General features: G+C 36.9%; 1 protein-coding gene across 1 annotated transcript in view; it reads left to right on the plus strand.

The window, feature by feature from the left end:
• Positions 1-548: 548 nt before the first annotated feature.
• The window catches only part of SPAG17 (sperm associated antigen 17), a 361,237-nt gene continuing 345,509 nt past the window's right edge, over positions 549-16,276 (plus strand). Inside the window, exon 1 of the mRNA XM_004380343.2 lies at positions 549-707. Within this exon, the coding sequence (XP_004380400.1) occupies positions 621-707 (87 nt within the window). The 5' untranslated portion in view covers positions 549-620. The remainder of the gene's footprint in view (positions 708-16,276) is intronic.

Here is a 16,276-nt window from a genome sequence, read left to right on the forward strand (position 1 = left end):
ATTAGACCATGTAGAAAGACAATACCCTCATCTACAATTAAAGGATCAAGTGTAAGAGTGATCGGACTTTTTAGTAAGGCCCTCGGTAGCAGAACTAAGATCAGACGGTGGAGGTCGGAAGGAGACAAGATTTTGCTTCATATAAGCAAGTATTAGAAGCAGATTTGAGCGATGGGAAGAAGTCATGGGCTGCCTCCTGAGGTTACTCGGACCAGAAAAAAAACTTGAAGTCGTTGGAGGGATTTCAGAGATTTTGTGTTTCTAGACAATACCTCGGATCAGAGACGACGACAAGAAAAACCAGAGGATCGAAGGGTGTGAAAGAAAGTAGCCTGACCAACCCGAGGCCAGTCGGGTCCCGTAGTCAGCTTGCGCAGCTCTGCTGCGGGAAAGTTAAGATTCAGACAGGGAGACCGGAAGTCCCGCCCAAGCTGCCGTGCGCGCGCAGAAACCCTGTTGCTATGGCAACGGAGGCCGTTGAACCACGAATTCAGACGAGGTTTGGGGGAGGGGAACGAATTTGTCCTCGAACTGGGAGTGGTTTCCGTTACTATGACAGCCAGGACGCTTAGGCAGGGCCTGAGGCCAGTATAGAGGCCAATGCTCCTCCCGTCCTTTGCATGGCACCCAAGAAAGATAAAGGAGGGGCTCTGAGCAACAGTTCTAAGATATGGGAGCCCTCACTCATTTCTGCACACTTCAATCAGGTGAGCCCGGGTCCTTTAAGCCCTTTCTGCCCTAGCAGTGCCAGACGCCAGGCCAGAGCCTCCCAGGCTGCGCTGCTACCTGTGCCCTCCCTCAGAAAACTCTTTGGTACTTGGTACAGCTCACCCAGACCTGATCCTTCAGCTCAAAAACGACGGAGCGTCCCACCCGCAGGGAATGCTTGATAAACGAGTGTGCGTTAAAGGGAAGAAGGAAGGACGGACGGGGAATTAGTGCGATTTCAGAGTGGTGTGCAGTGCACTGTGGGGAGGAGAGGAGGTGACACTCTGACGCCTCAAGACCCTTTTCAATGAAGTCTTGAAATTGTACTGATGGCACTTCACAATTGTACCGAAAGTTGTCTTTATGAACTATTCCCTTCCCCCTGACATCTGGAGGACACGAATTTTGTCGAATCATTTGTAGCCTGGCCCATAGAAGGGGTTCAGTAAATGCTGAGTGAAAACACATTTAGAGTGCCTACAGCAGCAATGTATAAGTGAGCCTTCTACAGATAGGAAAGGATGACTTTCTTATTTAATGCCCTGATACAACTTACGAGGATTCTTATATATTTTGAAGGTGTAGAAGACCACAGCAATCAGGGTTTGGCTGCCAGACTATCCATATAATGCCACAAAGGCACCAGGCAATCTCCAACCCACCTGCTGCATGACTTCAAATGACTAAAACTAGCTAGCTCCCCACCCCACCTACATCCGCCCACCTCCAGTGAGTTGGGGAGCCAATAGCTCTTGTCACCAGAAGCTGAAAGTGCACTTCTACACTAAACTATTTCTAAGTCCAAGATAACTGTTTGGGAGGAAGAAGGTTGATTCTGGGAATTCCAGTCTGGCATTCTGAACTACCTTAGAAACTGGAAAAAATATTGTTTCATTTTATATGTGTGTGCAGTACATGAGTTAGTATTTAAAGTAAAAAGGAGTGTAAAGTTTTGTGCTGCCCTCATGAGAAAATTTGTGCCTATCTGTCCTGTTTTCTACTGTAATTGTCTTTTTTCTGTGAACAGTAATTCTGCCTGATAGTGAAATTAGTCCTCATGAAGAATTTCATGAAAGTAGTTATCATACAACCTAATGCTGACATGACGTCATGGAATTTTTGGTCATTTCTATAACTTTAGGAGGGAAGGATGTCAACTCAGTAATCCCCAGTTACATTCTCAAATTCTCAGAGATGTTTTTCAAAGCACTTTATAAAAGCACCCTCTCTTTTGCTTTTATAACTCAGCATTAGCCAAAGTAATTTTTTCATCATTTTCTTTGAGATTGTGTAGGCCAAGTTTGGGCTTGGAGTGAACATTTCTGCTTGAATTATAAACTGCTGAACAATGGAGTTTGATGGAGGTGCTGACACTGCATTAGCTTTAGTGTTGCAAATATGAAACTATAATTTTCCTAGTTGAAGGGAAAACCTAAAAGCACTATTTTTCCTTATGGCTTGCAAACCTGAAATAATATTCAGCTTTCTTAGTCTTACTCAAACAGTATACTTACAATAAATCTTATGTCTTAATAGAAAGAATTTGAACTCAAAGCAATATGTAGTTTTAACTTCAAAGAGTGACCTCAATTTTCTTCGGTTTGTTGGAATACGTGTTTTCTTATTGCAGGGGGAGGACCACTAACCGCCCCCCCCACCCCCCGCCATTTTTTTCTCAGCTTGGTTTCATGTCTGAGCCAAGAAGAAAATTTCCAGATTAACCTAGCAGCCCAATGCTCAGAGGCCGGCCCTGACTGCCAGTGTAATAGACTATGAATTTGGGCTAAAAGTTACAACTATAGATGTGCATTTTGCACATAGTGAGTTCTCAAAAAATGTTATTGCTTTAGTTCCCAAGGAGTTTATTTCTGTGCAGTTGCTATTCATGTACAGAATTGTGCTCTGGTGTGTGAGGTTGAATGTGTTGTGTGTGTGTGTGTTGTGTGTATGTGTAGGGGTGGGGGAAAGGAAGTAATGCATCTTAGCTTTCCATAAGCCAGTTTTTAGAACTAGCTGATTGAAGAATCCAAGTCAATAGTAGTTTTGAACTTATGTTTGTATTGGACTACACTAGACTTTAAGGAGAAAAAGTTCACAATTTTAGTGAATTTGACTCATATCACTATTTTGGACTATCTGTTCAGACTGGAATAATTGTCAATTATTTAGTGCATTTTAGGTGGTTCTAAAACATAAAATGATAACAAGTAGTATAAGGCAGTCTATTACTAAGTGCTAAATGATTTAGATAGAGACTAGAGGTAAAGAAGATGAATGTGGGTAGTCAGGAAATGCTTTGTGAAAGACTTGCCTTTAGCTGGGCCCTAAATTGATCAACTAGAATTTGAACACAGGTAGATGGAAGATTATTTTAGGCAAGGAGACCAATATGTACTTTTAATAAGTCTAGGACACTTACACTGAGAGAGAGAAAATGGTAGGTTAGACTAGTTCTGGGTGTACATTGCTCCCTAAATTAATTCTGTCAATCAAATGGTCATTTATTATCCTTCTATTCATGTACCAAAAAATTTAGCTTATTAATATGGTGAAACATCATACTTTGAATTAAATAAAAACAAAATATTAAGGAGTATTAACAATGAAATTATAAAATTTCAGTTTAGTATGGGTTGTATGTGACATAGATATTGAACTGGAAGTCAAAGATGCTTTGGTATTGAATAAAATCTTTCCAGCAGCAGTCACGGCAGCTTCTGCGGGCCACAGTGAGAGGGAGAACATTCAGTGACAGAAGGTATCTGTCTGTCTTGAGAATTACATTTACATTTTGGTCTAAGATATTTTGTAATCAATTCTGATTTTTTAATTTCTTTTAAGCCTATCATAATCATCTGATAATATGGCAGGTGATTTTGGGAAAGAGAGGTTAATAGAAGCTTTATTTATGAAATTTAGGAAAAATTTCCAGTATTGTTCAAACAATACAGCTATTCCCTCTAGGAGCTTACAGATTGCACTAGGCCTATCATACGGCTTCAAAATTGCTGAGCTGAATGTTTCAACTGGTTTTTTGTGTTGTGATAAAAATTTTAGCATCAACTCAGAAAAATAAACTCACAGTATTATATCTATGTTAAGTGATAGCATGGTACGAGAATAGAGAATATTCAGAATCCAGGTACAAATCCTTTTTTTTTTTTCTTTTAAAGATATGGACTATTTTCCCCAAAAAATGCATTCTTCAGAATTCCAGAGTTCCTTTGAGGTTTATCTGGGTTGCTTGGAATATTGCACAAGTAGAATTTGGTTTGGGTTTTGTTAACTTTTTTAAATAGACTTTTATTTTTGGAGTAGTTTAAGTTTACAGAAAAATTGGGCAGAAGGTACGGAGAGTTCTCGCATACCCTCTGCACACTGTTCCTCCTATTATTAACATCTTGCATTCCTGTGGTACATTTGTTGCAATTAATGAACCGATATTATCACATCATTAGTAACTAAAGTCATAGCTTACATTAGGGTTCACTCTTTGTGTTGTACAGTCCTATGGGTTTTGACAAATGCATAATGTCACGTGTCCACCATTACAGTGTCACACAGAATAGTTTCACTGCCCCAAAAATGCCCTGTGCGCCACCTATTCCTTCCTCCCTCCTTCCACCTGAACTCCTGGCAACCAATAATCTTTTTATGTCCCTGTAGTTTTGCCTTTTCCAGAATGTCATATAGTTGGAGTCTTACAGTAAGCAGCTTTTCAGACTGGCTTCCTTCACTTAGCAGTATGCATTTAAGGTTTCTCCATGCTTCTTTGTACCTTGATAGTTTTTTTTTTTTTTGTCGAGTAATACTCCATTATATGGATGTACCACAAATTGTTTACCCATTCATCTATTGAAGGGAATCTTAGTTGTTCCCAATTTTTGGCAATTATGAGTAAAGCTCATAAATATTCATGTGCAGGTTTTTATGTGATCAGATATTTTAACTCATTTGGGTCAATATCTAGGAGTGTGACAGCTGGATCATATGCTAAGCCTATGTTTAGCTTTGTAAGAAACTTCAAGACTGTATGTCAAATCGTCTGTGCCATTTTGCATTCCTGCCAGCAATGAATGAGAATTCCTGTTGTTCCACATCCTCACCAGCGTTTGGTTTTATCAGTGTTTCAGCTTTTAGCAGTTCTAATAGGTGTGTAGTGGTATCTCATTGTTTTAATGTGTAATTATCTGATGACATATGATGTTGAGCATCTTTCCATATGCCTATTTGCCGTCTGTATGTCTTCTTTGGTGAGGTATCTGTTCAGATCTTTTGCCCATTTTGTAGCTGGGTTGTTTGTTTTCTTATTGTTGAGTTTTAAGAGTTCTTTGTATATTTTTGATACAAGTCCTTTGTCAGATATGTGTTTTACAAATACTTTCTCCCAGTCTGTGGCTTGTATTTTCATTCTCTTAGCAGTGTCTTTCAGCAGAGCAGAAGTATTTAATTTTAATGAAGTCCAGCTTATCAATTTTTTTCTTTTGTGGATCATGCTTTTGGTGTTGTATCTAAAAAGTCATTACCAAGCCCAAGATCACCTAGATTTTCTCCTATGTTATCTTCTTGAAATTGTATAGTTTTGAATCTTACATTTAGGTCTGTGATTCATTTTGAGTTAACTTTTGTGAATGTAAGCTCTGTGTCTAGATTTATTTTTTTGCATGAGGATTTCAGTTGTTCCAGCACTGTTTGCGGAAAAGACTATCCTTTCTCCATTAAATTGCTTTTACTCCTTTGTTGAAGATCAGTTGACTATATTTGCCTGGATCTGTTTCTAGACTCTATTCTGTCCCACTGATCTATTTGTCTATTCTTTGGCCAATATCACACTGTCTTGATTACTGTAACTTTATAGTAAGTATTAAAGTCGGGTAATGTCAGTCCTCCAACTCTGTTCTTCTTCAGTATTGTATTGGCTATTCTGGGTCTTTTGCCTTTCCGTATAAACTTTGGGATCTGTTTGTCAGTACTCACAAAATAGCATGCTGGGATTTTGGTTGGGATCACATTGAATCTATAGATAAAATTGGTAAGACTTGACATCTTAATAATATTAAGTCTTTTCATCCATCAACATGGAGTATCTCTCCATTTATTTAGATTTTCTTTGTTTTTTTCAATGGAGATTTGTAGTTTTCTTTATATAGAACTTATACATATTTAGTTAGAATAAGTATTTGATTTTTTGGTGCTAATGTAGGTGATGTTATGTGTCTTAGTTATCTAGTGATGCTGTGACAGAAATACCACAGGTGGATGGCTTTAACAAACAGAAATTTATTCTCTTATAGCCTAGGAAGCTAGAAGTCCAAATTTAGGGCACCAGCTCTAGGGAAAGGCTTTCTCTCTGTCGATTCTGGGGAACGATCCTCGTCATCAATCTTCCCCTGATCTAGGAGCTTCTCAGCACGGGCACCCCAAGTCCGAAGGATGCACTCCACTCCCAGTGCTTCTTTCTTGATGGCATGAGGCCCCTCTCCTGTCTGTACGCTTCTGTCTTTTATATCTCGAAGGAGAGAGACTCAAGATACAGCCTAATCCTATAGATTGAGTTCCGCCTCATTAACAAAACTGCCTCTAATCCTGCCTTATTAACATCATAGAGGTTAGAATTTACAACACATAGGATAATCACATCAGATCACAAACTGATGGACAACCACACAATACTGGGAATTATGGTCTAGCCAAATTGACACACATTTTTGGGGGACACAATTCGATCCATAACAGAAGTTTATAATTTTCAAATTCCAACTGTTCATTGCTGGTATAGAGGAAAGCAATTGATTTGTATGTATTAACCTTGTATCCTGCAACCTTGCTATAATAACTTTTTAGTTCCAAGAGTTTTTTTTTGATTCTTCGGGATTTTCTACATAAACAATTATCTGCAAACAAAGACAGTTTTAATTCTTCCTTCCCAATATGTATATATTTTATTTCCTTTTCTTGTCTAATTGCGTTAGCTAGGATTTCCAGTAGGATGTTGAATAGGAGTGGTGAGTGGGGACATACTTTCCTTGTTCCCAATCATAGGGGGAACGCATTTAGTTTCTCACTATCAAGTATAATGTTAGCTAGCTGTAGGTTTTTTTGTTTGTTTCGTTTTTGTGTGTGTAGGTGTTCTTTAAAGTTGAGGAAGTTCACCTCTATTCCTAGTTTGCTGAGAGTTTTTATTATGAAGAGTTGTTGAGTTTTGTCAATGCTTTTTCTGTATCTATTGATATGATCCTGTGATTTTTTCTGTTAGCCTCTCGATATGATGAATTATGTTAATTGATTTGAGAATGTTGAAACAGCCTGGCATTTATCTGATTAATCCCACTTGGTCACAGTGTCTAATTCTTTTTATACGGTGTTGGGTTCTATTTACTAACGTTGTATTGAGAATTTTTGCATCTATGGTCATGAAGGATATTGGTTTGTACTCTTCCTTCCTAGTAATGTCTTTGTTTGGTTTCAGTTTAGAGTAATGCTGGCGTCCTCTTCCATCTTTTGGAAAAGTTTGAGAATGATTGGTATTATTTAAATGTTTTTAAATGTTATTTAAATGTTTTGTAGAATTCACTAGTGAAGCCATTTGGGTATAATGCTTTCTCTTTTGGAAGGGTGTTGTTAATTTTATTTCTTTAACAGATATAGGCCTGTTCAGATTATACCCTTTCTCCTTTTGTGAGTTTTGGCAGATTGTGTCTCTTAAAGAATTGGTCCATTTTACCTAAAACATCAAATTTGTGGGCATAGAGTTGTTCATAAAGCTCTGTTAACTTTACTTGTTAAATACTTTTATATTTTCAGATTATCTGACGATCATGTTTCTTTTTGTTTGTTCCCAGTTTAAAGTCTCATTTTCACTTGTAGCAAAAAGGCAGCCATACATTATGAGACCAGTTATTGGCATAATAGTTATTCTATTCACTTACTGTGACCTTCCACAAAAAAACATTAAAAACACAAAAAAGTTGTGGCAACCCACACACACCTTAACACAGTCTCAAAACTCTAATATTCACTGATTTCATTTTGTAATGTTGACTCTGGGTCCCTAATACCCAACCTAAAGGGATGAACATGCTTATTGTCATTTGCCTTATATGTATCAAGATTTAAATTCTTGACTAAGCCTTTAATTCTTTCTTAATACAATACTTACAGATTGTAAAGCATTTGAAACATCAAATGTAATGTGTTGAGGTCCTTTTTCCACATTTTTAATCTTAATGTATGTTTTCCCCTTTTCAAGTAAGGAATAATGTTTGCACTATAATAACTTCTAGGTACTGGAAGAACACAAAGTGATGTTATACATGTTAGTGGTGCTCTTTACAATACTCATTCAAAAATTAAGACTCCTGGAGTATCTGGGCTAACCTGTCCCTTTTATAAAACTGAGGATTCAAGAGTGTCAGAGTCTAGTCCAAAGACATACAGTGATTTGGTGCAGCAGGGACCAGATCCTAGATGTTCTCACTAGCCCATCCTTCTATCTATAACAGACCTATAAGCCAAAAATCAAACCCACTGCCATTGAGTCGATGCTGACTCATAGCGACCCTATTGGATAGAATAGAACTGCCCCATAGGGTTTCCAAGGCTGTAATCTTTATGGAAGCAGACGGCCACATCTTTCTCCAGCAGAGCTACTGGTAAGCTTGAACCACCAACCTTTCGGTTAGCAGCCAAACGCTTAACCACTTCACCACCAGAGCTGCTAACAGACCTATAAGTTTTGATAATTACAACATTTTATATAGACTTTCCAATTTAAAACAGAGCTCTTACGTATTTTGTGCTGTTATTTCAATCTTTACGACAGTGCTATGAGTAATTATTTATAGAACAAGTCATTTAAGAAATATCTATTGAGAAGTTATTTAGTTAGTACTTAAAGTTTTAATTAAAGTGTTGCTTAAAACCAATAAACATGCAAACAGTACTTACTTTACATGAAGTAACACTCTATCGTTAATATTTCTCTTATCCTTTTACTCTCATTGATAACATTTGGAAGAGAGAAAGGACTTAGCAGTTTCTTTTATATATTCAAGTCTTAGGTTTCTTACAGAAATCATCTAAGTAGTACAAATAGGAATATTTGCATGTCCTGATTGTGAAAAAATTATTTTCCTCTCTTTGAAGAAAAGTATAGCAAAATGGCTCCTTCTGCTACCAGACGTATGCCATATTATATAGATAAACCATTTCCTGGTTGTACTGATCAAAAGTTGGCTTATCTAAATCTGAGACCACCTCCATCTCCCAACTTTTTGATTTCAGTCCATGGCACCATAAATTCTCATAGTCACTAAAGCTCATCTATGACTCATTGGTCTTGTTCTTCCCCCATATACAGTCTGTCTCTAAGTCCTCTTGATTTTTCCTTTAACATTTTTTCACTTCTATCTCTTTCTCTCCATTCTCTCGTTTATTCTAGCCCAGGCCTACATCTTTTTTTTATCCCTGAAATTTTGCAAGAGCACTTTACCCCTATTCACCATTACCAGCTGACCAGTTTTCATCAAGTGAATTCAGACCCATGGTGACCCCATGTGTGACAGAGTAGAACTGTGCTCCATAGGGTTTTCAATGGCTAGTTTTTCAAATGTAGATCACCAGGACTTTCTCCCAAGCCACCTCTGGGGACACTAGAATCTCCAGCCTTTCTATTAGCTACTGAATATATTAACCATTTGTACCACCCAGAGACTCCATACTCACTATAGAGTCACTTATTTCTGTTCATTAAACCACGGACGAACTAATCTTTCTTAAACACCACTTATACCATGTTAATTCCAGCTCAAAAATTGACAGTGACTGCCTCTGATATTCTATAGCAAAGACTGATCAGCCTGGTTTCTTCAGCCCTCTCTATCTGGCCCATCTAACCATTCAGTTTTATTGCTACATACAGGCAAGCCCGTCTCCTTACCACAGTGTAGACACAGTGATCTGCTGAAGAAAGGCCAGCCCTGGGGCCAGGAAGACTTAGGTATTGAATCCTGATTCTGACATGTATAATGGGTGACCTAGAGCAACTTTCTTACCCTCCTTGAGACTTGTTCTCATTTTGTAAGTAGAGATAATAATATCTACCTCAAGGCTTGCTGTGAAGATTAAATTATATTTATTTCATTTTATAAACATTTATAAGAGTGTCTGGAAGCTAATAAGCCTTGAGTAAATGAGTTCCCCTCCCCCTCTCCTTTCTTCTCTTCTACTCATATTAGTCTCCTTGCTTGAAATGAAATTCCACCTTTCCTCTCCTTGTCTTATACTTTGAAGCCCTCATAGAGCCTTGTCTTACAGGAAACTTTCCTTAACCATGGTAACTCACGTTTATCTTCCCTCACCTTGACTCTAGGCTCTACTTATAAGTTATTACTTAATTATAGAATACATTGAGTTATTTGCTCTCATTTCGTGTTTCATAGAACACAAGTAGAATGTGAGCTACTTCACAGCAAAAGAACATCTCATACACCTTATATATACCCCACAATGACTGGCATGGTTTTAGGCACATGGTATACACTTAGGATATCTATTGCATTAATTCACTGACTTACTTGGAAATATGAAGAAACCTATATAATGAAAACCAGGAAGTTAGTAGAATGTGATGTTTTTCTAAGAGAAGAGGAAAGGGCAAGAAGTATTTCCACAAAAACGTATCACAGTAGATATATCAGATGATTGTGAGATTGCCCTGAAAAAAACTATTCAATGATTTTAATTCACTTTTCAGAGATATTTTATCTGCCAACCAGGAAGCATTCATTAAAATTCTTTATAACATTCATTTCACAGTCTCCCCTTATTTCAGTTGAGGAGTAATATTTTTCTGTCTTTAAACACAAATTAATGGCAATAGCTGAGTTATTACCATTTGCCAAATGGTAATAAAAGTTTCTTGGAGTCTTGAACAAAGCTTACAATTCTTGTAAAAGCTTTTGACAGTGGATATGGGTTCAAGATAGATATTGTTGAACATTTTTAATATCTCAGACCTCTTAAAGTTACAAAATATATAAATACGATGATAATAAACCAAGTCTTAGTAAATTTGGGGGAAAAAATTGCTAAATTGAGTTGAAATGCTTAAAACCATTATAAATGTACTTTATCAAAAAGGAAATGCATTTTATTAGACAGAACCCTCAAACAATTTTTGAGAAGCAGTGAAGGATTTTTCAACTTTTTTGACCTTAAACAGTAGGCTATTTCTCATGTTAATGTGTATTTAAGACTTACTGGAAATACTTATAATATGAGCTGAAGACTGATGTCTGGCAGCAAGCATATTTCTGAAATTGGGTTGGTTTTTTTACTGTATTTTCTGAAATATACTTTCACTGATATTTACAAAACAAATTGCCAGTTCACACAAAGGTTGTTTTAACAAAAGCCAGTGAAAACAACTGAATTGCTAGGAAGAATGTTAAGAGGGAAATGCACTTTTCATAACCTCACATTGTAATTTCTCCTTTTGGACAAAAGTTTATTGTTTGAATGAGTTTGGAACGAAAGGGAATGTCAAAATATCCACCTGTATGTTATATGTGATCATTTTTATTGCAAATGAAAAATTTCAATGTAAGTAAAATCTATGTGTTGCCAATATGAATTTAGCAACATCCTAGGAAATGTTAGTTGAAAAAATGGTGAATTTTGACCAGGTTTCAGCTCTAGCCATAGAAACTATCATTGGCTCCCAGATACTCACACAATCAAATCCAAGGTGTTGTGCCTGCCTTTCATGGCCCTGCCTAATTTGGCTTTTCTCTGCCCATCAGTGTTTACCTTCCTCTACTACAGTCGAGTGGTCCCATGATATCCCCAGGCACACACTGACTGTGCTCACCTCCCTGTCTTTGTTCACACAGTTTCCTGGCCTGAGCATCTCCCTGCCTACATCCAATTCCTTCTCATTAAAATCCTCCCCTGTATCTTCCAGAAGGCAGTACAAGTCACACTGTCGTGGCCCTCACTGACTTTTCTCCTTCCACTAAACTACTTCAGTAATTGCTCCCTTGAATGCTATCCTACTTTGACCTGCTGTCCAGCGATTTCAGTGTCATCTGCTATATCTACGTTTCCAACAGCACTGTACATTCCTAGAGGGTACAAAAAGATTAATATTCTTAATTTCCTCACTGATGTCCCGCAGCACCTATAGTGATAAGCACGTACAGTATTGATGTATTAATCCATACATACTGGATTAGATTCACTGACTGTATTTTACTTTCTCAGCCCCCTGGCCTGTTTTCTCTCCTGAGCTCTCAAATCATTTCAAACCCATTGATCATGGGATCTTAAATTAAACAAGATCTCTGAGCTTTAGTTTCTGCCTTCATAAAACAGGCACAGTGGTCATATCTCCCTTGCATACATGGAAAAGACTGTTGAGAAGATTTAAATAATTAATATTATATATACTATATACTAGTACATAGTATTTCAAACTTAACACATCTGAATCCAAACACCGATTTTCCCCTTCAAACCTGCTCTTTGTCGAGTCCTTATCTTCTCCTTGAATGGTGTCACCATTCACCCAGTCACTAGGGCCAAAAACCTTTCATTCATTCTCTTCTTTTTTCTCACACCCCATAATCAAATCTTCAGCCAATCCTGATGGCTCTACATTTGAAATGTATCTAAAATCTATGCTCTTTATACTATCCCCACCCTACACCCTAATCTAAACCACCATCATCTCTTGCCTAAACTACAAGTTCTCAAAAGCTTCAGAACTTAGTCTCCTGCTGCCACTCTTGCTGCCCCAGCATCTAATCTCCATACAGCAGGCAGAGTGGTTACTTTAATCCACAAGACATAGAATAAAGTCCAAATGCTCTGCCATTGCCTAAAAGACCCTATGTGTTCTGTCCTCCACTGACCATTCCAATCTCACCCCATCTCCTATCGCTCACCCTTTCACTCACCCCACTGTAACCACACTGACCTTTTTGCTGGTCCTCAAATCCATCAGATTTGAGGGACTTTGCTTTTGCTAGCCCTCTTCCTGGAGTGACCCTTCCCCAGATAGTCACATGAGTTACTCCTTCCCTTTCTTGAGAATTCCATTCAGATATTTCCTTCCCTGTCCACTCTATTTAAACTGCATCATCACACTCTATCCAGTTAACCTGATTCAGTTTCTGGCCTTCTATTTTACATTTATCTCATTATTATCTGTTTCCCTCCATGCAAATATAACTTCTGCAAGGGCACTCAGTTTGTCTAGCTCACTGATATATCACCAGCACCTAAAAGTGTATAGCATACGTTGTTGTGTACCATTGAGTTGATTTCAACTTATAGTGACTCTACAAGACAGGGTAGAACTGCTGCATAGGGTTTACGAGGCTATAATCTTTACGGAAGCAGACTGCCACATCTTTCTCCCATAGAGCGGCTGGTGAATTCAAACTGCCCACCTTTTAGTTAGCAGCAGAACGCTTAACCACTGCACCACCAGGGCTCCTGCTCATGCCTGTGGGCCCATCGCAGAGCCTGATGGGGGCGTCAGGCCTCCGTCAGGTGTCCCGATGTGGTGGTCCTGTGGCACTGTATGTAAAACCCAAAAACCAAACCCATTGCCATTGAGTCGATTCGGACTGCATATGGAGGGACTCAGATAACATTTGCTGAATGAAGGAATAGAAGGTGCTCCATAAGGAAGAGCTCTTAGTAGTAGTAGTGTTAATAAATTTATAGAGGTAGCATGCAAATCAAATAAAATATGTGAAAGAGTATGTGACACTATTTAGCCCTATATAAAAATATTTATTATTGTTATTATTTCTCTTTTGTATATTGCCATATAGATGTAACATACATATTTTAAATTCAGCCTGTCTAAAATTGAACCCATTAGCCTCCCCCACAAATCTCCATCTCCTCCTTTGTACCCTGTCTTGGATGCTGGTACTATCCTGTTCATTGATGTTAGAATCCGTCTTTGACCCCTTCCTTCTAATATCAAATTGGTCAGCAATTCCTACTGATTCTACCTCGCTATTCCTGTTCCTTCCTTTCCACCATCCATAATTTCTAACTAGCATCATTACAATAGCCTTCTAAACTCTCTTCTTGTCTAGCTTTTTTCAGGGGTGAAAGTTAAAAAGATTTTAACCATCACAGTAGTAAATCAGAACGTAAATAAAAAATTTAAAAATCACCGTTTGTTGTCTCAATAAACTAAACTATGTATACATTATAAAACGACTTGCCAGTAGTTCGATATAATTTTTAGTACCTACCATTCATCAAGTTTTTCTAATGATTTCAAAACCACTTGTGGATTTTTAGAAATGTTGGTGTGGTCTTTGACTTAAATGGCTTTCACTTGCTAAATGATGCCCCAGTCTGAACCATGATATGACCTAGGGAACATCCCCAGACTATTCACATAACTTTCAAGTTGATCAAACAAAACCTGTTGCTATTGAGTCGATTCCGACCCATAGAGACCCTATAGGACAGAGTAGAACTGTCCCATAGGGTTTCCAAGGAGTGGCTGGTGGATTCAAACTGCTGACCTTTTGGTTAGCAGTCAGACACTTAACCACTGAGCCACCAGGCCTCCGTTTAGTTGATAGTTATTATGCAATGTGTAGTCTCGGTACATAGAGAATTTCTCCTAATATTAACAATATTGTTCATTGTGCTGAAGATTCTTTCAGCTTTTGCTCAACTTCTAGTAATTACATTGAAATAATGCCATCCGAGATTTTTATTATTTAATTTCTCTACTACCAGCTAAGTCAAAAAATCAAAATATGACATCCTCAAATTATTGCTTTTGAATTATTTAGTTATATTTTACATATTGGAATGCCATATTTAATTAGTTCGCTTAATTTTATAAATTTTCAATCACCCTAAATCCACTTTGTTTGCAAACATATGTGGCTAAATTTTAAGATTGAATAAATTGAAGGAGGTTAAAAGTTCATTGTACTTTTCATTTTTGTCATCAAATCATAAACCTATTTCTGTATAATTTATTATACAATCTAATGGTTTTTCTCTTAGAATTGATACTTTATTTTGTTTTGTTTCAAAGTATCATTTTATTTCCTTCTTTCTGTTATCTTCTGCCTCCCTTTTATAGTTTGTTTTATTTAATTTTATGTGGGAAATCGTATTTTCATTTCTTTCTTGTAATGCTAAAGAAAATATTGATATTTCTGTTAGAATATTTTATTAAAGCCAAATCTCTAAAAATTAATTTTATTTTCCAAGTGCTTAACTACTTCCATTTCACAATTTATATTAAGATGAACATGCAAGACTTGGCATGATTTCCACTCAGTGTTTGCAGTTCTAGCACTATAGGTTGCCATTAAGAACCCTGTTTTTCTAATGTTCAATTCCCATCACTCTGTAGATATATTATTTAATTATCTCTGACGTTTATATGATGTATGGTAGAAAATAGAAAATTCATTGAGAAAATATTTATATTGATTTACATCTTTTATTGCATCATCTAGATAAATTAAATCTGGTGACTTAGGGCCGAAACAAAACATCTGGAACATTTTTCTAAAATTTTGAGCTGAAACTTTGGACTTTCTCCATGTCACCACCCTGGCACTGTCTGTTTTCATGTAAATAATCCTCAGTGAAACCATGTTTCTTTGCCACCGGTGATATAGTTTGAGATGTCACAAACGCTGTTTTATCTAGTTCCATTAGGTCAACAAACACTTTAACTATCTTTAGCATTTTTAATTTTTCACATTAAGTATTATTAAAATACTTTTATGTGAAACATTTGAAGCTTAATCAGTAGTGGTTAAGTTTTACTACTTTGATTTATATGTTTTCCAAAAGATTTCGTACTTGTTTCAGTAGATAAATGTTTTGCCACAGTAAGACTATAAATCTTGATTACAATGATACGCCCATGCTGATTTTTTTTCTGAAGCTTGACTAAGTATTCCAAGTCAGAAAAATGCTCACTTATGTTTTATTACAAATAGATTCTGTTAAAATTTCTGATGATACGTTTTAAAATATTTTTAAATTGACACACTTGTAAAAAGTTTTCATTTTATATACTTTAATGCATGGAACTGATTCATGGTATTCTTAATTTTTTTTTCATTTACAATTGCAAAATTTCTCTATTGGAACCAATCATTTTAACAAAATATGACAGCCGCTCTGATAAAAAGTGTTTTGCCTGCTCAATTTTTTTTTTTTTATTGTACTTCAGGTGAAGGCTTACAGAACAAATAGTTTCTCATGAAACAGTAGTACACATGCTATTTTATGACATTGGTTAACAACCCCACAACATATCAACCCTCCAACTTCTCAACCATTGTTTTTTTGGTGAAAATACACATAGCCAAAAATACACCATTTCAAAAATTTCTACATGCACAGTTCAGTGACATTGACTACGCTCTTCTAATTGTACTGTTATTCTCACTTAAGATGAAGTCTTACAGAACAAATTAGTTTCTCATTTAACAGTTACTACAAATGTTGCCCTATGACAATGGTTAACAATCTCACAACACATCAACAATATCCTTAC

Source organism: Trichechus manatus, unplaced genomic scaffold, assembly GCF_000243295.1.
Source record: "Trichechus manatus latirostris isolate Lorelei unplaced genomic scaffold, TriManLat1.0 scaffold00073, whole genome shotgun sequence".
In the NCBI taxonomy this organism is placed as follows: domain Eukaryota; kingdom Metazoa; phylum Chordata; class Mammalia; order Sirenia; family Trichechidae; genus Trichechus; species Trichechus manatus.